Genomic DNA, 26,034 nt, shown 5'->3' on the forward strand with positions numbered 1-26,034 from the left:
ATGACAGACACCATACAAATAAGTGAGTGCAATGATCTTTTAGCCTTGTGCCTGCTCAATCATCCAGTTTTCATGGGTGCCAACTCCAGTTTATAGTAGTACCATTTCCCAAAGGTCGAAACCTTTCACAAATTTTGGTACATAAATTTTCGATTACGAATGACTGAATTCCTGAAAGTTGACGTGTACAAAAATTGAGGATTCAGTGTACTAATTGGAAACTTTATTTATTTATTGCATATACAAAGGGAAATATCACAAGACAATTGATATCCTCCCCTAAAAGACCTGTAACAAAATATTATAATACAAATAATAAAAAACAAACTGTCTAAAAAATAAAGTATTTGATGTTGGTAATAGTGATTTTCAAAAACTATTTACTCAAGCATAGAACTATTTAAAAAATAACCATTATATTTCCAAAGAAGAACTGTTTTATAATAATCTTTTTCAAGTTTATATATATACCAGCAGATGAGCCCGGCATTGCCCAGGCAAAAAACAACAACAAAGATTAAGATTATTAGATTATTTCGTACTTTAATCCTTCTATTCTAGTAGTACAGGATGCCCTTTAGTGGGCATTCTAGCAGCAGCAATGTCATTCTGTGGTATAAATAATAAATTCTTATTACAAATAAAAATAATAATATACTGAATTTTTCATGTGTACTCTACTAAAATGCAGCCAAAAATGCAAAAACTGCATCAAATAATAATATACTGAATTTATTGTTAATTTAAATAATAGCTAGGAGTCCCCTAGTGGCTGTTTTTGGCATACAGTGACAGAAATAAAAAAAGAATCCGGTTTTTCAGCTTTATATAGTATGATATATATTTTTGTTTTGGTTATGCATTCAAAAATTTTACATATTGTATCCCACAGAAATAGTAACAGAAGCTCTCGTGTGTGTGTGTGTGTTTTTTAAGTGCAGAAAAATCATTTCAGAAATAAATAATTCATATAATTAAGTAGTCACCAAAAAAAATAAAAATTAGAAGTATTCTCTATGGATTTTGAATTTATTGATAAATTTTTTTTTGTAAGATATGTGAAATTACTAAAATAGTATTTTAATATATTACATTTCTGATTTAGTTTCTCCCTCTTTGATTTAAATTCCTTTCAAATTCCTGTCCTTATAAGGTTAAAATTGAATTAAAAATACTATGATAGATTAATTCTGTTTTCAAGTTTTTCAAAAAACAGATGAGAATATTCTTTATTATGCCTTTGTATACTGTATACACCAGCATGTAAGCCAATCTCAAGGTTCAGCATGGCATTCTGGTTTAGACCCTATACCTGCTGTACAAGTCAACTCCAAAACATATGCACAAGTCATATCACGCCAGGAGCACACTTTTCAACTTTAATGTTGGTCACAGTACTTATGATATTGATGTTATCATTGTAGTTGGCAGTGCAGATATATGCCACACAAATGATGTCCACTCCAACTCGAAATATTATTCTGTCTTATAGTCACACTTTGTATGCTGTGACAATGCCGAATGATTAAAACAGTTTATCCAAACACTGGAAACTGGAAAAACTGGTTAATAGGATTGGGAGATTTTTGACAAAAAAGTTTTGGTATTACAAAATAGTTCTTATTTTTGTTTTAATAAAAAAAATAACAGAATTAAAATATAAAATAATGTAATTAGTAAGTATATTTATTTTAAAAAAAATTTTTAACTCTTTCTGCATTAATAAAAGTAACTCCTTATAAAATGAATATCTACCAAAATAGAAAATTCTTATCTGTCTCATTGCATTCCTTTCAGACATGTTTTAAATATTAGACATTAAGTTAGCTTTTAAATACATTTAATATTTTCTGTTAAATTTTCTTATCTAATTTATAATATTTTTATATTAACAATTTCAGATGAAGCAAGATCAGAAGCAACTTTCAGATTTACAGTTCCCAATTTCAGCAAACTCAAAGATACTTTGCTCAGTCCACCTACATTTGTGAGAAACCTTCCATGGTAATAATATATAATATATTCATTTTTAGTTTTAATGTATAATTTACTAATTTGCGTAGATTTTTTTTCAACAAATCATTAAAAACAATTTTATTTAACTCATTGATAATTCATAATGAGTTAACTTGTTTTCATGTGATTCACTACTAAATAATCTTTATAAGTCACTGAGTGTTTAAATTTTGATACTTTTCATGAAGAGAATGATAAATTTCTGGAGATCTTTGAATACAAAGTTCAAAATATAACATATTTTCTTATTTTTTTAAATTTTTATTAGGCAAGTTATCCATCCTATGCTATCCACGATGTTTTTAACTTAAAAAATTTCAAATGTATTTTTAAACTAAATAAATGTACACAAATAATAGCAGAGATCATCTATATATATTTTATATCTAATAGGAAAATAATGGTAATGCCACGAACAAACCAAAGTCAGAGTCGAGAATTAACGAAAGGATTAGGATTCTTTTTACAATGTAACGGAGAATCAGAGTCGTCGTAAGTCTTAATATTCTATTTAATGCAAGTCTCTAGTCGAAAACCTACTGTATAATACATATCTTTATTTATTTAGAACTTGGTCCTGTAATGCAGCAGCAGAATTAAGACTTATTGGTCAGAAAGAGGGAACAGAAGAAAATTTTGTAAGAAGTAAGAAAAATTTTTTCAATATTTTATATTTTCATTATTATAAAGTTTATTATTTAAGAGATTTAATTCCTTAACCTATTTTCTTTTCAGAAATTCAACATCTATTCTACAGTAAAGAGAATGATTGGGGATTTAGTCATTTTATGGCGTGGAATGTAAGCATTTTGAAATATTAAAAAAATAGTTATTTATTTCTAATATTTTTTTATAATTATATTACTTTCATGTAATAGTTTACATCATTTATGTAAAATTTTTTGCAAATTAACTACTGCTAAAATAAAATTGAAACATCAGAAATTATTCTTAGCTAAAAATTAAATATTCTGCATAGATATGATTTGATCACACAGCATACAAAATAGGAAGTAATATTTTTATACACTAACAACTAAAATTAATGTATTGTTATTGTAAGAGTTTGTTTTAAAGTAATGAAAAATTGCTAAGCCATTGAAATTTTGAGTTAAAGATTTATTTGGAAATTAGTAAATCAATTTTTAAACTTGCAATTATTAGAAACACATTAATGTGAAAAAGCATAAAATATTGAAAAGTTTTTTATTTTATAATCTAGGATATTTTGGATCCAGAAAAAGGTTTTATTAAAGATGATACTATAATACTTGAAGTTTGGGTATGTGCAGATGCTCCTCATGGTGTCAGGTAAGAAATTCTTTTAAGTAAAAAAACATTTTTCCATGAAAATAAACAATCTTTAGAATGTTTTATATATATATATATATATATAAATTGATTAAATATATAATTGTAGTAAAATTTTCATTATAATAGGACTGTAAGCAGAAAATTTAATATATTTTTTACATGTTTTAAAGATTTTAAATAATTTTTAAGTTTTATTTTCCAATTTCTATAATTTTTAGTGTTTTAATTAATTAAATGGAAATATTTATTTATATAAGAATACTTAAAACAAAATTTAATTTAAAAATATTAATTTAATTTTTTTTGTTTAGTTGGGATTCAAAGAAGCATACAGGTTATGTAGGATTAAAAAACCAAGGTGCTACTTGTTATATGAATTCTCTACTACAAACACTCTTTTTCACTAATCAGTTAAGAAAGGTATGGAAATATGAAAATATTTGTATTAGTTATGCAATCAAATATAATTTTAAACAATCTGATTTTAAATATTTTTATTGGATCATTGCACATATACATATGGTAATCTCTTCATTTATGTGAGTAATTGGTTCTGCAAAAACAGCATAAAAGAGAGAGTTGGAAAATGGAGCCACAGAAAGCTACTTAATTAATTAAAAATCAGGATCTGTTCCATGTTCTCAAATATTTCACTTTCACTTGGTAGAACAGTTTTAACTAAAGTGTTTTTAAAATATACATCTGTGTAAAGGGTTAAATCAGTGTTTTTTTTTATATATATTTTTTTTATCATTTATTTTTATAAATTGTACTAAAACTCACAACTTTACTGTTACCTATTTGAAACCACTCTTGTGTCAATAATGATTAAAAATACTTGATATGTGAAATGGCAAGACTGTATGTAGAGACTGTTAAAAACTGAAATCATCTAATTGGTGACTGTTGCCAAAACATCCATGTCCCAGAGCATTCATTCCAGGAGGCATGGATGGCAATTAGCTTTCTCTTGCTTTGTTTCAACTGTCAGTATATAGCTGCTTTTCAACTTTGTATTTTAATTCTTATTTTCTGTCTTCTTTTTCAGTCTAAATTTGGTTAGTCCTAGTTGTAATCTAGATTAGGGACTCTTAGCTTGGTTTCAGGTTAGGTTAAATTAAATTAGATTAGTGTTTGTTAGCTTTAGTTATCTGGTTAGGTTCGTCCTAGATTATGGTAGGTTAGTTTAGTTAGTGAGTAGGTTAATATTAAAAATAAATAAAATTTTTGGGTCTTGCTCGTTTGTCTCGTCTAGTTTGTCATTGTATTTGCTTTTTGTGCTGTCTGTCTAGCTGTTAAGTAGTATTAAGATTTGCAATAGCATTCAGTTTTATTAGTATTAAGTAGATATAAGTCTTCCTACTAACAGCCACTTGGCACTAACTTCTACACTTAGTTATTCGTGGCTGCACTCAATTATTGGTGTTCACTACATTCAGGTTTTCTTTTAGACCCTTCAGGGGACTTTGGTCTTGTAGCCTAAAAACTGCATGCCAACATCAAACATAAAGGGTACTGTAGCCATATATATGCTGTTCAGGGGGATATTACCTTTCTCTACTGTCTATCTCCTCTCCCTCCTTCTTCCCCTTCTCTTTTCCTTACCCTTTTTTCTGCTGGCTAAACACCTCGTGTACGGTCGATTTCTTTCGTGCATGTTGCCAAAAACACCATCAAAAGTAGTCCAATCAATGAATTTTTTGCTCAGTCTGGCAGCTCTGCTACACAATTGTAAGTAATAATATAGGAAACTCCCAAATTTGTATAATTTCTACTGTGTATGTTAGTATAAATACAATGTATGTATGGTTAATTTATTTAATGCATTTAACCTCGAAAAATTTCAAATTTATGCATAGTGTAAAAATATCTAGTCGATTATTTAAAATTTTTCGACTATGTCAAAGTGAATTCACCTAAATCGGGGGATTACTGTATGCATGTGTGTGTATTTATTTATTTTGCATAGTGGTTTTGAATTTTTAAATTTTTTCCTTTGAACTCTTTCTATTTTTGTTTCAGTTATGATATGCTTTATATTTATATTACTTTCAATAACAGTTTGATTGCAGTAATATTGTATATTGATGAATACAAAATAAATGAGTACATGAGTACAACAAAAATGAGTACAGAATAAAATGAAATTGATTTAAATAACAAAACACTTAAATATAGAAAAATCATTGTTTTATGAAATGTTTTGCATGCAAAGCTTTTTCATAAACTTGATTTTAACTTTATTAGATGACATTAAAATTTTTAATTGAATAGACTGCGTCATTAATGGAAACTGGAAAGAATTATACACCACTGTTACAAATCTTGAAGCAAAGGAGGAATGACTGATAAAAATTTAATTGCAATAATTATTCTAAATAAATTAAATACTTTATTATTTATAATTTTAAATAAATTCACCCACTTTAAAAAAAATTGTTTTAAAATTTATAGTATATATATACGTTAAAAAATGATAATTTTTCATTGAGTCCACAATTATAATGTATATTTACTAATATTTTAGTGAAGTAGTAAATTTATTTTTCTGATAACTTTATATGAAAAATAATGTTAAAGTTTATTAAAAGAACAAAAGTAAGAATTAAATAAGAACATTTCTCAAATAAAATTAGCATAATATTAGTGATCTTTTTGAAATGGATTTTATAAAATAGTGGTGTAATTTTATTATGTAATTATCAAATTGCAGCTTGCATATTATTAAAAAAAATTGTGTTACCATTGTAACTATTGTAAGAATTTAGATTAATGTTTTTCTAAATATTTATGTATTGACAAAAAAACATTCAAAATTACAAAATTATAAAAACAATCTGTGATGTGAGTTAGCACATTTTTATCATTTTGTAATTACATCTTCATCAATATAAAATATTTATTAAATTTTAATAAAATTTATCTTCTTTACATTCTTAATTATAACTGATTATTATTATTATTATTTAGTAAAACAATTTATTATTATAACAAGTTTATTCTGTATTTTTATTAAATTAAAAATGTTTTACTTTATGAGATCAGGTTTGTTTTCTAATCTTATAAAATTACAATATAACAACAATATTTTAATAATAACCAATTACTCATAGGCTGTCTATCAAATGCCTACAGAGAGTGATGACTCTTCAAGGAGTGTAGCGTTGGCTTTACAAAGAGTATTTTATGAATTACAGTTTTCTGATAAGCCAGTTGGTACAAAGAAACTCACAAAATCTTTTGGGTAGGTAACCAGTTTAGATATATTATATGAATTCTTAATGAACTGATTGGAAAATTTGATATTTAGTTTTTCAGTGTAATATATTATATACTTAAAATAGTATCTGATACTTAGGCAGTTTGTTGATGTGAACTGTAAATAAATAAACGTTATGAACTTTCAAAAGAACAAATGAATGGAATAATACAACAGAAAAATCTCTTTAAATGTTTCCTTGTAAAAATTGCTCAAATATAATTATAAATTTTTGACCTAACGTATTCTGCTGTTTAAAATCATTCAACTTTATTTTTAACTTTATTTGCCGTCCTTCACAATAATATACAGGGTTCTTATGCAGCTGGAAAGTGTGGAAAAATCAGGGATTTTCATTAGTGTTCAGAAAGAGTCATGGAAAGTTAGAAAATTTGCCTCCTTGGATGTCTTGTTGCTTAGTTTTTTTTTTTTCTGACAGTATGCTTGACCAACTATAGCTCTCTACAGGCAGCAAGAAGTAATGTGGTGCAATACAACTTACAAAAAGGGGTGCAGAATATTTTCAGGATCCAAAAATTTAAAAATAAAAAAAATGATAATACCATATAAATTAAAATTATTTATCANGGAACAGAAGAAAATTTTGTAAGAAGTAAGAAAAATTTTTTCAATATTTTATATTTTCATTATTATAAAGTTTATTATTTAAGAGATTTAATTCCTTAACCTATTTTCTTTTCAGAAATTCAACATCTATTCTACAGTAAAGAGAATGATTGGGGATTTAGTCATTTTATGGCGTGGAATGTAAGCATTTTGAAATATTAAAAAAATAGTTATTTATTTCTAATATTTTTTTATAATTATATTACTTTCATGTAATAGTTTACATCATTTATGTAAAATTTTTTGCAAATTAACTACTGCTAAAATAAAATTGAAACATCAGAAATTATTCTTAGCTAAAAATTAAATATTCTGCATAGATATGATTTGATCACACAGCATACAAAATAGGAAGTAATATTTTTATACACTAACAACTAAAATTAATGTATTGTTATTGTAAGAGTTTGTTTTAAAGTAATGAAAAATTGCTAAGCCATTGAAATTTTGAGTTAAAGATTTATTTGGAAATTAGTAAATCAATTTTTAAACTTGCAATTATTAGAAACACATTAATGTGAAAAAGCATAAAATATTGAAAAGTTTTTTATTTTATAATCTAGGATATTTTGGATCCAGAAAAAGGTTTTATTAAAGATGATACTATAATACTTGAAGTTTGGGTATGTGCAGATGCTCCTCATGGTGTCAGGTAAGAAATTCTTTTAAGTAAACAGCAGATGAGCCCGGCATTGCCCAGGCAAAAAACAACAACAAAGATTAAGATTATTAGATTATTTCGTACTTTAATCCTTCTATTCTAGTAGTACAGGATGCCCTTTAGTGGGCATTCTAGCAGCAGCAATGTCATTCTGTGGTATAAATAATAAATTCTTATTACAAATAAAAATAATAATATACTGAATTTTTCATGTGTACTCTACTAAAATGCAGCCAAAAATGCAAAAACTGCATCAAATAATAATATACTGAATTTATTGTTAATTTAAATAATAGCTAGGAGTCCCCTAGTGGCTGTTTTTGGCATACAGTGACAGAAATAAAAAAAGAATCCGGTTTTTCAGCTTTATATAGTATGATATATATTTTTGTTTTGGTTATGCATTCAAAAATTTTACATATTGTATCCCACAGAAATAGTAACAGAAGCTCTCGTGTGTGTGTGTGTGTTTTTTAAGTGCAGAAAAATCATTTCAGAAATAAATAATTCATATAATTAAGTAGTCACCAAAAAAAATAAAAATTAGAAGTATTCTCTATGGATTTTGAATTTATTGATAAATTTTTTTTTGTAAGATATGTGAAATTACTAAAATAGTATTTTAATATATTACATTTCTGATTTAGTTTCTCCCTCTTTGATTTAAATTCCTTTCAAATTCCTGTCCTTATAAGGTTAAAATTGAATTAAAAATACTATGATAGATTAATTCTGTTTTCAAGTTTTTCAAAAAACAGATGAGAATATTCTTTATTATGCCTTTGTATACTGTATACACCAGCATGTAAGCCAATCTCAAGGTTCAGCATGGCATTCTGGTTTAGACCCTATACCTGCTGTACAAGTCAACTCCAAAACATATGCACAAGTCATATCACGCCAGGAGCACACTTTTCAACTTTAATGTTGGTCACAGTACTTATGATATTGATGTTATCATTGTAGTTGGCAGTGCAGATATATGCCACACAAATGATGTCCACTCCAACTCGAAATATTATTCTGTCTTATAGTCACACTTTGTATGCTGTGACAATGCCGAATGATTAAAACAGTTTATCCAAACACTGGAAACTGGAAAAACTGGTTAATAGGATTGGGAGATTTTTGACAAAAAAGTTTTGGTATTACAAAATAGTTCTTATTTTTGTTTTAATAAAAAAAATAACAGAATTAAAATATAAAATAATGTAATTAGTAAGTATATTTATTTTAAAAAAAATTTTTAACTCTTTCTGCATTAATAAAAGTAACTCCTTATAAAATGAATATCTACCAAAATAGAAAATTCTTATCTGTCTCATTGCATTCCTTTCAGACATGTTTTAAATATTAGACATTAAGTTAGCTTTTAAATACATTTAATATTTTCTGTTAAATTTTCTTATCTAATTTATAATATTTTTATATTAACAATTTCAGATGAAGCAAGATCAGAAGCAACTTTCAGATTTACAGTTCCCAATTTCAGCAAACTCAAAGATACTTTGCTCAGTCCACCTACATTTGTGAGAAACCTTCCATGGTAATAATATATAATATATTCATTTTTAGTTTTAATGTATAATTTACTAATTTGCGTAGATTTTTTTTCAACAAATCATTAAAAACAATTTTATTTAACTCATTGATAATTCATAATGAGTTAACTTGTTTTCATGTGATTCACTACTAAATAATCTTTATAAGTCACTGAGTGTTTAAATTTTGATACTTTTCATGAAGAGAATGATAAATTTCTGGAGATCTTTGAATACAAAGTTCAAAATATAACATATTTTCTTATTTTTTTAAATTTTTATTAGGCAAGTTATCCATCCTATGCTATCCACGATGTTTTTAACTTAAAAAATTTCAAATGTATTTTTAAACTAAATAAATGTACACAAATAATAGCAGAGATCATCTATATATATTTTATATCTAATAGGAAAATAATGGTAATGCCACGAACAAACCAAAGTCAGAGTCGAGAATTAACGAAAGGATTAGGATTCTTTTTACAATGTAACGGAGAATCAGAGTCGTCGTAAGTCTTAATATTCTATTTAATGCAAGTCTCTAGTCGAAAACCTACTGTATAATACATATCTTTATTTATTTAGAACTTGGTCCTGTAATGCAGCAGCAGAATTAAGACTTATTGGTCAGAAAGAGGGAACAGAAGAAAATTTTGTAAGAAGTAAGAAAAATTTTTTCAATATTTTATATTTTCATTATTATAAAGTTTATTATTTAAGAGATTTAATTCCTTAACCTATTTTCTTTTCAGAAATTCAACATCTATTCTACAGTAAAGAGAATGATTGGGGATTTAGTCATTTTATGGCGTGGAATGTAAGCATTTTGAAATATTAAAAAAATAGTTATTTATTTCTAATATTTTTTTATAATTATATTACTTTCATGTAATAGTTTACATCATTTATGTAAAATTTTTTGCAAATTAACTACTGCTAAAATAAAATTGAAACATCAGAAATTATTCTTAGCTAAAAATTAAATATTCTGCATAGATATGATTTGATCACACAGCATACAAAATAGGAAGTAATATTTTTATACACTAACAACTAAAATTAATGTATTGTTATTGTAAGAGTTTGTTTTAAAGTAATGAAAAATTGCTAAGCCATTGAAATTTTGAGTTAAAGATTTATTTGGAAATTAGTAAATCAATTTTTAAACTTGCAATTATTAGAAACACATTAATGTGAAAAAGCATAAAATATTGAAAAGTTTTTTATTTTATAATCTAGGATATTTTGGATCCAGAAAAAGGTTTTATTAAAGATGATACTATAATACTTGAAGTTTGGGTATGTGCAGATGCTCCTCATGGTGTCAGGTAAGAAATTCTTTTAAGTAAAAAAACATTTTTCCATGAAAATAAACAATCTTTAGAATGTTTTATATATATATATATATATATAAATTGATTAAATATATAATTGTAGTAAAATTTTCATTATAATAGGACTGTAAGCAGAAAATTTAATATATTTTTTACATGTTTTAAAGATTTTAAATAATTTTTAAGTTTTATTTTCCAATTTCTATAATTTTTAGTGTTTTAATTAATTAAATGGAAATATTTATTTATATAAGAATACTTAAAACAAAATTTAATTTAAAAATATTAATTTAATTTTTTTTGTTTAGTTGGGATTCAAAGAAGCATACAGGTTATGTAGGATTAAAAAACCAAGGTGCTACTTGTTATATGAATTCTCTACTACAAACACTCTTTTTCACTAATCAGTTAAGAAAGGTATGGAAATATGAAAATATTTGTATTAGTTATGCAATCAAATATAATTTTAAACAATCTGATTTTAAATATTTTTATTGGATCATTGCACATATACATATGGTAATCTCTTCATTTATGTGAGTAATTGGTTCTGCAAAAACAGCATAAAAGAGAGAGTTGGAAAATGGAGCCACAGAAAGCTACTTAATTAATTAAAAATCAGGATCTGTTCCATGTTCTCAAATATTTCACTTTCACTTGGTAGAACAGTTTTAACTAAAGTGTTTTTAAAATATACATCTGTGTAAAGGGTTAAATCAGTGTTTTTTTTTATATATATTTTTTTTATCATTTATTTTTATAAATTGTACTAAAACTCACAACTTTACTGTTACCTATTTGAAACCACTCTTGTGTCAATAATGATTAAAAATACTTGATATGTGAAATGGCAAGACTGTATGTAGAGACTGTTAAAAACTGAAATCATCTAATTGGTGACTGTTGCCAAAACATCCATGTCCCAGAGCATTCATTCCAGGAGGCATGGATGGCAATTAGCTTTCTCTTGCTTTGTTTCAACTGTCAGTATATAGCTGCTTTTCAACTTTGTATTTTAATTCTTATTTTCTGTCTTCTTTTTCAGTCTAAATTTGGTTAGTCCTAGTTGTAATCTAGATTAGGGACTCTTAGCTTGGTTTCAGGTTAGGTTAAATTAAATTAGATTAGTGTTTGTTAGCTTTAGTTATCTGGTTAGGTTCGTCCTAGATTATGGTAGGTTAGTTTAGTTAGTGAGTAGGTTAATATTAAAAATAAATAAAATTTTTGGGTCTTGCTCGTTTGTCTCGTCTAGTTTGTCATTGTATTTGCTTTTTGTGCTGTCTGTCTAGCTGTTAAGTAGTATTAAGATTTGCAATAGCATTCAGTTTTATTAGTATTAAGTAGATATAAGTCTTCCTACTAACAGCCACTTGGCACTAACTTCTACACTTAGTTATTCGTGGCTGCACTCAATTATTGGTGTTCACTACATTCAGGTTTTCTTTTAGACCCTTCAGGGGACTTTGGTCTTGTAGCCTAAAAACTGCATGCCAACATCAAACATAAAGGGTACTGTAGCCATATATATGCTGTTCAGGGGGATATTACCTTTCTCTACTGTCTATCTCCTCTCCCTCCTTCTTCCCCTTCTCTTTTCCTTACCCTTTTTTCTGCTGGCTAAACACCTCGTGTACGGTCGATTTCTTTCGTGCATGTTGCCAAAAACACCATCAAAAGTAGTCCAATCAATGAATTTTTTGCTCAGTCTGGCAGCTCTGCTACACAATTGTAAGTAATAATATAGGAAACTCCCAAATTTGTATAATTTCTACTGTGTATGTTAGTATAAATACAATGTATGTATGGTTAATTTATTTAATGCATTTAACCTCGAAAAATTTCAAATTTATGCATAGTGTAAAAATATCTAGTTGATTATTTAAAATTTTTCGACTATGTCAAAGTGAATTCACCTAAATCGGGGGATTACTGTATGCATGTGTGTGTATTTATTTATTTTGCATAGTGGTTTTGAATTTTTAAATTTTTTCCTTTGAACTCTTTCTATTTTTGTTTCAGTTATGATATGCTTTATATTTATATTACTTTCAATAACAGTTTGATTGCAGTAATATTGTATATTGATGAATACAAAATAAATGAGTACATGAGTACAACAAAAATGAGTACAGAATAAAATGAAATTGATTTAAATAACAAAACACTTAAATATAGAAAAATCATTGTTTTATGAAATGTTTTGCATGCAAAGCTTTTTCATAAACTTGATTTTAACTTTATTAGATGACATTAAAATTTTTAATTGAATAGACTGCGTCATTAATGGAAACTGGAAAGAATTATACACCACTGTTACAAATCTTGAAGCAAAGGAGGAATGACTGATAAAAATTTAATTGCAATAATTATTCTAAATAAATTAAATACTTTATTATTTATAATTTTAAATAAATTCACCCACTTTAAAAAAAATTGTTTTAAAATTTATAGTATATATATACGTTAAAAAATGATAATTTTTCATTGAGTCCACAATTATAATGTATATTTACTAATATTTTAGTGAAGTAGTAAATTTATTTTTCTGATAACTTTATATGAAAAATAATGTTAAAGTTTATTAAAAGAACAAAAGTAAGAATTAAATAAGAACATTTCTCAAATAAAATTAGCATAATATTAGTGATCTTTTTGAAATGGATTTTATAAAATAGTGGTGTAATTTTATTATGTAATTATCAAATTGCAGCTTGCATATTATTAAAAAAAATTGTGTTACCATTGTAACTATTGTAAGAATTTAGATTAATGTTTTTCTAAATATTTATGTATTGACAAAAAAACATTCAAAATTACAAAATTATAAAAACAATCTGTGATGTGAGTTAGCACATTTTTATCATTTTGTAATTACATCTTCATCAATATAAAATATTTATTAAATTTTAATAAAATTTATCTTCTTTACATTCTTAATTATAACTGATTATTATTATTATTATTTAGTAAAACAATTTATTATTATAACAAGTTTATTCTGTATTTTTATTAAATTAAAAATGTTTTACTTTATGAGATCAGGTTTGTTTTCTAATCTTATAAAATTACAATATAACAACAATATTTTAATAATAACCAATTACTCATAGGCTGTCTATCAAATGCCTACAGAGAGTGATGACTCTTCAAGGAGTGTAGCGTTGGCTTTACAAAGAGTATTTTATGAATTACAGTTTTCTGATAAGCCAGTTGGTACAAAGAAACTCACAAAATCTTTTGGGTAGGTAACCAGTTTAGATATATTATATGAATTCTTAATGAACTGATTGGAAAATTTGATATTTAGTTTTTCAGTGTAATATATTATATACTTAAAATAGTATCTGATACTTAGGCAGTTTGTTGATGTGAACTGTAAATAAATAAACGTTATGAACTTTCAAAAGAACAAATGAATGGAATAATACAACAGAAAAATCTCTTTAAATGTTTCCTTGTAAAAATTGCTCAAATATAATTATAAATTTTTGACCTAACGTATTCTGCTGTTTAAAATCATTCAACTTTATTTTTAACTTTATTTGCCGTCCTTCACAATAATATACAGGGTTCTTATGCAGCTGGAAAGTGTGGAAAAATCAGGGATTTTCATTAGTGTTCAGAAAGAGTCATGGAAAGTTAGAAAATTTGCCTCCTTGGATGTCTTGTTGCTTAGTTTTTTTTTTTTCTGACAGTATGCTTGACCAACTATAGCTCTCTACAGGCAGCAAGAAGTAATGTGGTGCAATACAACTTACAAAAAGGGGTGCAGAATATTTTCAGGATCCAAAAATTTAAAAATAAAAAAAATGATAATACCATATAAATTAAAATTATTTATCATTTTTCATTTTAATAATTTTTGATTGCATAACAAAGCAATTTTTGATTTTTTTTATTTCAGTTTATTAATAATATAAATTTCAGAAGATTTGTTATGAGATAAATCTAACAAATATATATATTTGGACATGGATTATATAGGATTTGTTAATGAATAATAAATAAATAATAGCTTCTTTTTTTTCAAAGCCATTTGAAAATATAATTATAAAGCAATTTAATTTAATAAAGCATTTTATTTTTATTTTAATAATTCAGCAATTATAAAAAATATATGACTGTTAATTAGAAAAAATAACTAACTAAAAAATTAGAGAAGCAATAGCTCATGTGCATGATAAGTCAAATGTTTTATTTTGTCAATGTGTCATACTGTAAGGGACATGAAGATCAGGGAATTTGTACAAAGTTGGTTAGGGAAAGTTATGATGGAATTTAAACAAAAATTTGAGTAGGAATCCTTAACATTAAACAAATTTTTATATTTAATATTTTAGAATTATTACAGCACCCAAAACATTAAAATTTTTTTTCAAACTTTATTAGTTGTAAAAGGCTTCTGTCTGTTACATAGGGCATAATTTGTTATCACTAATTGTTAATTAACACAGTATTAGGTTTATAAATCATCATTACAAACTGACTTTATACATAGTTATTTACCATGTATTACAAATCATTATATGTTACACATTAATCTTACAATTGAACAATTTACTTTTCCTTCATTTAAGAATAACTTTTCTATTTCTATTTTAACTCTAATAATTTATACTTTTAAATATAAACATAAAAATCTCACACATTATACAAATTATAAATATCTCTACCTTTAAGAATTTTTTCCATTTTTTAAAAATTGCTTCGCATAATTATATAGCTTAAAAATAGTATTTATTTTTGCTCTATCGAAGATCTCATACATAGTACTTTCATTGGAGCAATTTGATAATATATACATGTCAGTCTTTTGAATAATCTCTTTTTGCTTCACTACATTCACAAAAAAATGTGAAACTTAGATAATATTTTATTACTTCTTGGGCAATTGGATTGTGAATATTCTAAGAATTTAAATATTTATATTTTTGTGTATATTGTAAACTATTTATATATAAATAATAATTATTTTGAAGAATATGTTTGTTTGATATACCCAATGTATGAGTTTCCACTCATTTTCCTAATAATTGGAATTCAGTAATGCATTTATTAGTTTTAATGATGCATTTCTCCAAGTACAATAGATATGTTTCAGGATTCATGATTTTAAGTAAGTTCAGAAATAAAATTTCAGATAGGCAAGTCTGGAACTTTTTACCAGCCACTCCATGAATTCTAATGTATTTTCCAATATCTGGATAATTTATCAGACACCATTGACAATAAATTATTTACTCTATGATTCTGTAGTTTACAATATTAAATAAAACTAATTCATTAAAATTAGTTGAATTCTAGTAAATTAATAATTGTGTGAATGATTAAAGTTTAGTAAACAATTATTATTATTTTCTTTAATGTTTACATATGTCATTTTTTAGAATTAAAATTAGATTGAAATTTCTGGCTATTTTATTATTCTAGTGATAAACTTGATATATATCATTCATTTTCTGTGTTTTTGAAGAGAGAAATTAAAATGCTTAGATTAAGTATCAACATCCTGAGACTCAATGTATTGATACTAATCCAAACACACACCATAATTAATCGGGCTATTATTATGCTATAATTCATAATTAGAAACTAAGTAATTTGGTACTAGAAGTAGATGTTAAGTTTCTCGTATACAAGTAGCCCTCAGTTTACGCCAGTTCAATTTATGCCGATTCACAATAACACCACTGTGCAATTTGTTGTGTAATTCCCCAATTTTCTCTATGCTAGATTTGACTAGATTTTGTCCAGATATGACGAATCCTAGCAAGACATGAGTCCACTACGACACCATGTGTCATGGCAGCATCGTGGTTCGTTGGGATTGGTCAGATCTAGACCAATAGAGAATGTTCTACGAACCGTTAGATTTGAATGAGCTGTGGACCCAACATAGAGCTACAGAAGAACGATGAAGAAATTCCAAGAGTTATGAAAATGGCTGATCTAAAGCGTATCCTTTTAATTATGGAAAGCTTGGCGGGTGAACTTTGTGAGTTAAACAATGATTGGGAGTGAAGTGCAAATGTAAAAAGGAGCATCATCACATCCATTTGACCATATTCCAAAATTCTTAATGAAAGAAAATAGAAATGTAAACAATTAAAAATAGATACTTTTTTTTATGAAAANCTTATAAGGTTAAAATTGAATTAAAAATACTATGATAGATTAATTCTGTTTTCAAGTTTTTCAAAAAACAGATGAGAATATTCTTTATTATGCCTTTGTATACTGTATACACCAGCATGTAAGCCAATCTCAAGGTTCAGCATGGCATTCTGGTTTAGACCCTATACCTGCTGTACAAGTCAACTCCAAAACATATGCACAAGTCATATCACGCCAGGAGCACACTTTTCAACTTTAATGTTGGTCACAGTACTTATGATATTGATGTTATCATTGTAGTTGGCAGTGCAGATATATGCCACACAAATGATGTCCACTCCAACTCGAAATATTATTCTGTCTTATAGTCACACTTTGTATGCTGTGACAATGCCGAATGATTAAAACAGTTTATCCAAACACTGGAAACTGGAAAAACTGGTTAATAGGATTGGGAGATTTTTGACAAAAAAGTTTTGGTATTACAAAATAGTTCTTATTTTTGTTTTAATAAAAAAAATAACAGAATTAAAATATAAAATAATGTAATTAGTAAGTATATTTATTTTAAAAAAAATTTTTAACTCTTTCTGCATTAATAAAAGTAACTCCTTATAAAATGAATATCTACCAAAATAGAAAATTCTTATCTGTCTCATTGCATTCCTTTCAGACATGTTTTAAATATTAGACATTAAGTTAGCTTTTAAATACATTTAATATTTTCTGTTAAATTTTCTTATCTAATTTATAATATTTTTATATTAACAATTTCAGATGAAGCAAGATCAGAAGCAACTTTCAGATTTACAGTTCCCAATTTCAGCAAACTCAAAGATACTTTGCTCAGTCCACCTACATTTGTGAGAAACCTTCCATGGTAATAATATATAATATATTCATTTTTAGTTTTAATGTATAATTTACTAATTTGCGTAGATTTTTTTTCAACAAATCATTAAAAACAATTTTATTTAACTCATTGATAATTCATAATGAGTTAACTTGTTTTCATGTGATTCACTACTAAATAATCTTTATAAGTCACTGAGTGTTTAAATTTTGATACTTTTCATGAAGAGAATGATAAATTTCTGGAGATCTTTGAATACAAAGTTCAAAATATAACATATTTTCTTATTTTTTTAAATTTTTATTAGGCAAGTTATCCATCCTATGCTATCCACGATGTTTTTAACTTAAAAAATTTCAAATGTATTTTTAAACTAAATAAATGTACACAAATAATAGCAGAGATCATCTATATATATTTTATATCTAATAGGAAAATAATGGTAATGCCACGAACAAACCAAAGTCAGAGTCGAGAATTAACGAAAGGATTAGGATTCTTTTTACAATGTAACGGAGAATCAGAGTCGTCGTAAGTCTTAATATTCTATTTAATGCAAGTCTCTAGTCGAAAACCTACTGTATAATACATATCTTTATTTATTTAGAACTTGGTCCTGTAATGCAGCAGCAGAATTAAGACTTATTGGTCAGAAAGAGGGAACAGAAGAAAATTTTGTAAGAAGTAAGAAAAATTTTTTCAATATTTTATATTTTCATTATTATAAAGTTTATTATTTAAGAGATTTAATTCCTTAACCTATTTTCTTTTCAGAAATTCAACATCTATTCTACAGTAAAGAGAATGATTGGGGANTTTATTGTCTACAATAAAATATTTTTATGAATCTCCGGTGAAAATTTATAGAATAATAATTTGAATGCTCTCATTTACTTAGATTTGGATCATTTGATGTATTAAATTAGAAAATTTTTTGGTCTTTTTAAATTGTATAGTGTCAGAGGTTATTGTTAACTTGTGGGATTTCTAAAATATTGTTGGGTTTATTTATTGTTTTGCTAGAAAGTTATCATTGATTTTGGATATTAACTTGATTGTGTGTGTTTTAAAAATTCAAACAATACTATTTGTATATTCATACTTGTTGTTATATGTGTTTAATAATATATTTGTAGGAAATAATCAAGAAGCAAATAGATATTTGTAATCTAATTTTGGGATAGAAGTAATTGTTAATTTTCATATTAAAATGATTCAAAACTTAATACAAAATTTAATTTACATGTATATTTGAAAATCTAGTTCAGTGTCTGGCCCCAGTTAGTCTGAATTTTTGACATTTCATTGTACTTTGATTTTTTTAAAGTACTGTACAAGTGGCTACTTTTTAGTTATTATAAATTATGAAAAGTTCATACATATTTATATAACTATATTAAAATATTTACTATTTTTTTTCATGTAACTTTATTTTTGTAATTTTAGTNGAATTGCGGTGTAAACCGTGGGCTACCTGTACAGTTAATTTATTAAAGATATTATTTTCTGAATATTTTTCATACCTGATGTAATATCCCCACTATTAAAGTTTCCTTCATTTGGATACATTTTTATTATAGTGTTATAAGTTATTCAAAATTATTGCAATAAAAATCTTCAGGTTGTTGTTGGAACTGTTTTCTCATTTCTACTTTGATCTGAATAGATAAGAGATTTATTTTATTTTCAAAATAAGTCAGATGGGTCACAAAACTTGATAAAAAATCAAAAGTATTTTGAAACAGACTTTAAGTTGTAAGTAGAATATGTAGTTACCTTAAAATGGCTGTGTTGAATTGCCACTAATTTGAATATTCCTATGTACAGTACAAACAATACTGTTGTTTTGCAAATGTAATGACTTTACTTCTACACAAGCAGTTGTCATTGTTCCAACTTCTGACTGTTAATGATTTTTATTTTACAGTTGGGAGACATTAGATTCATTTATGCAGCATGATGTACAGGAATTATGTCGTGTGGTAAGTGATAAACTTTTTTTATTTTGTTTTATTTGGAAAAAGATAATATAGCAACACATCAAAAATATTATGATTTGATTTAATTAATGTAAGTGAAGTGATACTGATTTTTATGAATTGGACGTAAACTGTACGAACCACAATGCGGTTTTATGGAAACAATAGATTTAAAATAGTAATTTTGAAATAAGCAACTTTACTGTAATTAAGAGAAATAATAAAATGATAAATTTGAAAAGTTCTCAATGTAATAAAGTAATGTGTAGTTGAAAGAGGAATCAAATATAGACATTTGAATTGCAGATTAGTTTAATGTAACTTAAAATTGATTGCATAACTTATATTTTAAATGCATAGTTCTTGAAATCTTGAAATAGTTTAATCTTTGCTGCAATATATATCTAATTCGTTGTTAAGAAAATATTATTTTGTGAAAGTAAATAAACTATAAAAAAATTATTTAATATATTGAATGCTAATGCCAATATTCTATTATCATCAGGACCACTAGAGATGAAATTTGAAATATCCATCTAGGCTATATAACATTTGATGTACGGTTTGTCATTGCTATTATTTTTATTTCTACAAATTTATTGATGTTTATTGAATTATTGCTTCACATGTATTTTTATTTTCATACTTTTCTTATGGATATTAATACAGGAATACCATGTAAAGCGTAAAGAATGTTCTTTATTTTTGTTTTTTAATTACAGTAAATTGTATATAATGTGCAATTTACAACAAGAAATTGCACATACTTTGAAGTCTGTTATTTGTTAAGTAAAAAATAAAAATATATTAATTGTCTGATAAAATAATTGAATTTTAAACTTACTAAAAAAATAATAAAAAGTACAATCAGAAAGTTTTTTTGAGCACTTTTAAATTCAACAGTTTTGTTTCTCAAAGCCTTCCTGAAGGTATATCACTGATTTCTCCTTATTTGGAACAGTGCCTATATTCTTTATACACTATTTAAAATGCAATAAAGTGTTGGTTGAAGATACTGGACTATTCAACATCCTTTATTCAGTTCTTTACTCTTGTCAATATATCATACAAAATGCATGTTTAGCTTGAAAGCCCCTCTTCAGTTGACTCTAGTACTAAATTTGGATACTATTCTTTTATTTTTAAAGTTTTAGTATTGTTTTAGTATTAGAGTCAACTGAAGAGGGGGCTTTCAAGTCCAAAATGCAGTTTGACTGATGTGTTTACCAGAGTAAAGAATTGAATAAAGGATGTTGAATGGTTGTCATTTAACTGTATTTTAAAAAGTATTCAAAGTGTCAAATTCAGAGTGACTTTTAGAGGTTTATTATTATTAGCTTTTATTGAAACCAAAATTGAAAGTTTACATTTTTCAGGATAATTAGTTGTGGCTGAAATTAATAAATTAAATATATTAAAAATATTGTTAACATTTTTAATTTTGACTGCTTGATGTATATTATTTGATTTGGCTTTAGGTATTTTAGTGGATCTATGTAATTTTCAGTTGTTTCATTTAATGTTGAATCCTTCTTTCTTTTTTTTTCCTCAAGGCATTTTTAATATAGAAAAATTTAGTATGGATTTTAAGATCTCTTGGCATAAAAATAAAGTTTGACATTTGTATATATAATCTAATTATCTGATATTTCCAGTTTACCAAATTATAAACTATAAATTAATAAATAATTTATGGATTTGTTTTATATTTGAATCCTGTTACCATTTTATATAGCATTTGAGGGAAATAAATCATATTGATGATGAAAAATATATACCAATACTAATACAAACATAAAAATATTTTATTGTCTACAATAAAATATTTTTATGAATCTCCGGTGAAAATTTATAGAATAATAATTTGAATGCTCTCATTTACTTAGATTTGGATCATTTGATGTATTAAATTAGAAAATTTTTTGGTCTTTTTAAATTGTATAGTGTCAGAGGTTATTGTTAACTTGTGGGATTTCTAAAATATTGTTGGGTTTATTTATTGTTTTGCTAGAAAGTTATCATTGATTTTGGATATTAACTTGATTGTGTGTGTTTTAAAAATTCAAACAATACTATTTGTATATTCATACTTGTTGTTATATGTGTTTAATAATATATTTGTAGGAAATAATCAAGAAGCAAATAGATATTTGTAATCTAATTTTGGGATAGAAGTAATTGTTAATTTTCATATTAAAATGATTCAAAACTTAATACAAAATTTAATTTACATGTATATTTGAAAATCTAGTTCAGTGTCTGGCCCCAGTTAGTCTGAATTTTTGACATTTCATTGTACTTTGATTTTTTTAAAGTACTGTACAAGTGGCTACTTTTTAGTTATTATAAATTATGAAAAGTTCATACATATTTATATAACTATATTAAAATATTTACTATTTTTTTTCATGTAACTTTATTTTTGTAATTTTAGTTGTTAGATAATATGGAAAGTAAAATGAAAGGAACTTGTGTTGAAGGTACAATTCCAAGACTATTTGAAGGAAAAATGACTGTAAGTGAATATAAATGATAATGTATTATTTTTTTGAAAGTTTTTTTATTTTTATTTATAATTTGAATCCAATTTTTTCAAGAATTAAATACATTTCTTAATCATTATTTTATGAATAATAATATTCAAATAATTTTATAACTAAGTACTGTTGATTCATCATCTCCAAAAATTAAAAAAAAAAAAGCTGGAAGAAATTTTAAGGGTTTGGTAATTTATTCAGATGAAATATTGTGATCAGTTTTTATTACCTTTATTTTTGAGATCTTTGCTGTCTCGGCATTGTGCTCCAACTGGACACTTTTGCAACTGTGAATCTGCAATATTTCTTCATGCTTGACTGAGAAAATACATTTCATACATCCATAACTTGCATGTTACTACTGTGTGATATGTTTCTAGTTCTTTCTCTGCCTTGGAAAGACCATATCTTGGCTTTGGGATCTGAAGTCGAGATGATAAAGATATTGCAGAACGTTGTATCTGAATAAATTACTGACACCTGAAATTCTTTAAAGCATTTATATTTTATTCATTACAGTGAAATGCTTCAGGCTTGTGAAGCAAAATTACTAAAGATTTTATAATCAAGAAAATAATTACATGTGTTTTTCTGTATTAAATTAACTGGGTTTTATGAATTTTTATTTTTGATAGATATAAAATTCTGAATGTAGNAAAATATTAATTTAATTTTTTTTGTTTAGTTGGGATTCAAAGAAGCATACAGGTTATGTAGGATTAAAAAACCAAGGTGCTACTTGTTATATGAATTCTCTACTACAAACACTCTTTTTCACTAATCAGTTAAGAAAGGTATGGAAATATGAAAATATTTGTATTAGTTATGCAATCAAATATAATTTTAAACAATCTGATTTTAAATATTTTTATTGGATCATTGCACATATACATATGGTAATCTCTTCATTTATGTGAGTAATTGGTTCTGCAAAAACAGCATAAAAGAGAGAGTTGGAAAATGGAGCCACAGAAAGCTACTTAATTAATTAAAAATCAGGATCTGTTCCATGTTCTCAAATATTTCACTTTCACTTGGTAGAACAGTTTTAACTAAAGTGTTTTTAAAATATACATCTGTGTAAAGGGTTAAATCAGTGTTTTTTTTTTATATATTTTTTTTATCATTTATTTTTATAAATTGTACTAAAACTCACAACTTTACTGTTACCTATTTGAAACCACTCTTGTGTCAATAATGATTAAAAATACTTGATATGTGAAATGGCAAGACTGTATGTAGAGACTGTTAAAAACTGAAATCATCTAATTGGTGACTGTTGCCAAAACATCCATGTCCCAGAGCATTCATTCCAGGAGGCATGGATGGCAATTAGCTTTCTCTTGCTTTGTTTCAACTGTCAGTATATAGCTGCTTTTCAACTTTGTATTTTAATTCTTATTTTCTGTCTTCTTTTTCAGTCTAAATTTGGTTAGTCCTAGTTGTAATCTAGATTAGGGACTCTTAGCTTGGTTTCAGGTTAGGTTAAATTAAATTAGATTAGTGTTTGTTAGCTTTAGTTATCTGGTTAGGTTCGTCCTAGATTATGGTAGGTTAGTTTAGTTAGTGAGTAGGTTAATATTAAAAATAAATAAAATTTTTGGGTCTTGCTCGTTTGTCTCGTCTAGTTTGTCATTGTATTTGCTTTTTGTGCTGTCTGTCTAGCTGTTAAGTAGTATTAAGATTTGCAATAGCATTCAGTTTTATTAGTATTAAGTAGATATAAGTCTTCCTACTAACAGCCACTTGGCACTAACTTCTACACTTAGTTATTCGTGGCTGCACTCAATTATTGGTGTTCACTACATTCAGGTTTTCTTTTAGACCCTTCAGGGGACTTTGGTCTTGTAGCCTAAAAACTGCATGCCAACATCAAACATAAAGGGTACTGTAGCCATATATATGCTGTTCAGGGGGATATTACCTTTCTCTACTGTCTATCTCCTCTCCCTCCTTCTTCCCCTTCTCTTTTCCTTACCCTTTTTTCTGCTGGCTAAACACCTCGTGTACGGTCGATTTCTTTCGTGCATGTTGCCAAAAACACCATCAAAAGTAGTCCAATCAATGAATTTTTTGCTCAGTCTGGCAGCTCTGCTACACAATTGTAAGTAATAATATAGGAAACTCCCAAATTTGTATAATTTCTACTGTGTATGTTAGTATAAATACAATGTATGTATGGTTAATTTATTTAATGCATTTAACCTCGAAAAATTTCAAATTTATGCATAGTGTAAAAATATCTAGTCGATTATTTAAAATTTTTCGACTATGTCAAAGTGAATTCACCTAAATCGGGGGATTACTGTATGCATGTGTGTGTATTTATTTATTTTGCATAGTGGTTTTGAATTTTTAAATTTTTTCCTTTGAACTCTTTCTATTTTTGTTTCAGTTATGATATGCTTTATATTTATATTACTTTCAATAACAGTTTGATTGCAGTAATATTGTATATTGATGAATACAAAATAAATGAGTACATGAGTACAACAAAAATGAGTACAGAATAAAATGAAATTGATTTAAATAACAAAACACTTAAATATAGAAAAATCATTGTTTTATGAAATGTTTTGCATGCAAAGCTTTTTCATAAACTTGATTTTAACTTTATTAGATGACATTAAAATTTTTAATTGAATAGACTGCGTCATTAATGGAAACTGGAAAGAATTATACACCACTGTTACAAATCTTGAAGCAAAGGAGGAATGACTGATAAAAATTTAATTGCAATAATTATTCTAAATAAATTAAATACTTTATTATTTATAATTTTAAATAAATTCACCCACTTTAAAAAAAATTGTTTTAAAATTTATAGTATATATATACGTTAAAAAATGATAATTTTTCATTGAGTCCACAATTATAATGTATATTTACTAATATTTTAGTGAAGTAGTAAATTTATTTTTCTGATAACTTTATATGAAAAATAATGTTAAAGTTTATTAAAAGAACAAAAGTAAGAATTAAATAAGAACATTTCTCAAATAAAATTAGCATAATATTAGTGATCTTTTTGAAATGGATTTTATAAAATAGTGGTGTAATTTTATTATGTAATTATCAAATTGCAGCTTGCATATTATTAAAAAAAATTGTGTTACCATTGTAACTATTGTAAGAATTTAGATTAATGTTTTTCTAAATATTTATGTATTGACAAAAAAACATTCAAAATTACAAAATTATAAAAACAATCTGTGATGTGAGTTAGCACATTTTTATCATTTTGTAATTACATCTTCATCAATATAAAATATTTATTAAATTTTAATAAAATTTATCTTCTTTACATTCTTAATTATAACTGATTATTATTATTATTATTTAGTAAAACAATTTATTATTATAACAAGTTTATTCTGTATTTTTATTAAATTAAAAATGTTTTACTTTATGAGATCAGGTTTGTTTTCTAATCTTATAAAATTACAATATAACAACAATATTTTAATAATAACCAATTACTCATAGGCTGTCTATCAAATGCCTACAGAGAGTGATGACTCTTCAAGGAGTGTAGCGTTGGCTTTACAAAGAGTATTTTATGAATTACAGTTTTCTGATAAGCCAGTTGGTACAAAGAAACTCACAAAATCTTTTGGGTAGGTAACCAGTTTAGATATATTATATGAATTCTTAATGAACTGATTGGAAAATTTGATATTTAGTTTTTCAGTGTAATATATTATATACTTAAAATAGTATCTGATACTTAGGCAGTTTGTTGATGTGAACTGTAAATAAATAAACGTTATGAACTTTCAAAAGAACAAATGAATGGAAT

The 26,034-nt window shown here is 25.8% G+C and overlaps 3 protein-coding genes and 1 long non-coding RNA gene across 4 annotated transcripts in view; all 4 read left to right on the top strand.

Annotated features, from left to right (window-relative positions):
- Positions 1-1,834: 1,834 nt before the first annotated feature.
- On the top strand, positions 1,835-6,603 carry LOC111613375 (ubiquitin carboxyl-terminal hydrolase 7-like; the record flags this gene model as incomplete). Its single annotated transcript, XM_023354723.1, has 7 exons — positions 1,835-2,004; positions 2,410-2,508; positions 2,585-2,661; positions 2,752-2,816; positions 3,239-3,327; positions 3,642-3,750; positions 6,444-6,603. Coding segments are annotated over 7 exons (744 nt in total), but the record flags the coding sequence as incomplete, so codon positions are not given.
- A 361-nt stretch (positions 6,604-6,964) lies between these two features.
- LOC111613381 (ubiquitin carboxyl-terminal hydrolase 7-like) lies at positions 6,965-22,246 on the top strand. The gene is made up of 13 exons (XM_023354728.1): positions 6,965-6,971; positions 7,293-7,357; positions 7,780-7,868; positions 7,981-8,033; positions 9,255-9,423; positions 9,829-9,927; positions 10,004-10,080; positions 10,171-10,235; positions 10,658-10,746; positions 11,061-11,169; positions 13,863-13,993; positions 19,647-19,701; positions 22,133-22,246. Exons 1-13 carry the CDS (start codon positions 6,965-6,967, stop codon positions 22,229-22,231), a joined length of 1,107 nt encoding a protein of 368 aa, XP_023210496.1. The 3' UTR covers positions 22,232-22,246.
- LOC111613292 lies at positions 17,620-18,534 on the top strand. The gene is made up of 4 exons (XR_002754749.1): positions 17,620-17,746; positions 18,152-18,250; positions 18,327-18,403; positions 18,494-18,534. It is a non-coding gene; the product is annotated as an uncharacterized LOC111613292 (long non-coding RNA).
- A 678-nt stretch (positions 22,247-22,924) lies between the features above and the next one.
- Positions 22,925-26,034, top strand: part of LOC111613289 (ubiquitin carboxyl-terminal hydrolase 7-like) — a 38,163-nt gene continuing 35,053 nt past the window's right edge. Inside the window, exons 1-2 of the mRNA XM_023354638.1 lie at positions 22,925-23,029; positions 25,722-25,852. Of these exons, the coding sequence (XP_023210406.1) occupies positions 22,982-23,029; positions 25,722-25,852 (179 nt within the window). The 5' untranslated portion in view covers positions 22,925-22,981. The remainder of the gene's footprint in view (positions 23,030-25,721; positions 25,853-26,034) is intronic.

Source organism: Centruroides sculpturatus, unplaced genomic scaffold, assembly GCF_000671375.1.
Source record: "Centruroides sculpturatus isolate CEXI.00-Female unplaced genomic scaffold, Cexi_2.0 scaffold134, whole genome shotgun sequence".
NCBI classification, from domain to species: Eukaryota; Metazoa; Arthropoda; class Arachnida; order Scorpiones; family Buthidae; genus Centruroides; species Centruroides sculpturatus.

Bases quoted from the DNA above. Each gene is read 5' to 3' on its own strand.
- LOC111613381 (XM_023354728.1), top strand. The intron at 9,424-9,828 runs GTAATAATATAT...TATATCTAATAG, and splicing joins TTTGTGAGAAACCTTCCATG to GAAAATAATGGTAATGCCAC. The intron at 10,236-10,657 runs GTAAGCATTTTG...TTTATAATCTAG, and splicing joins GTCATTTTATGGCGTGGAAT to GATATTTTGGATCCAGAAAA.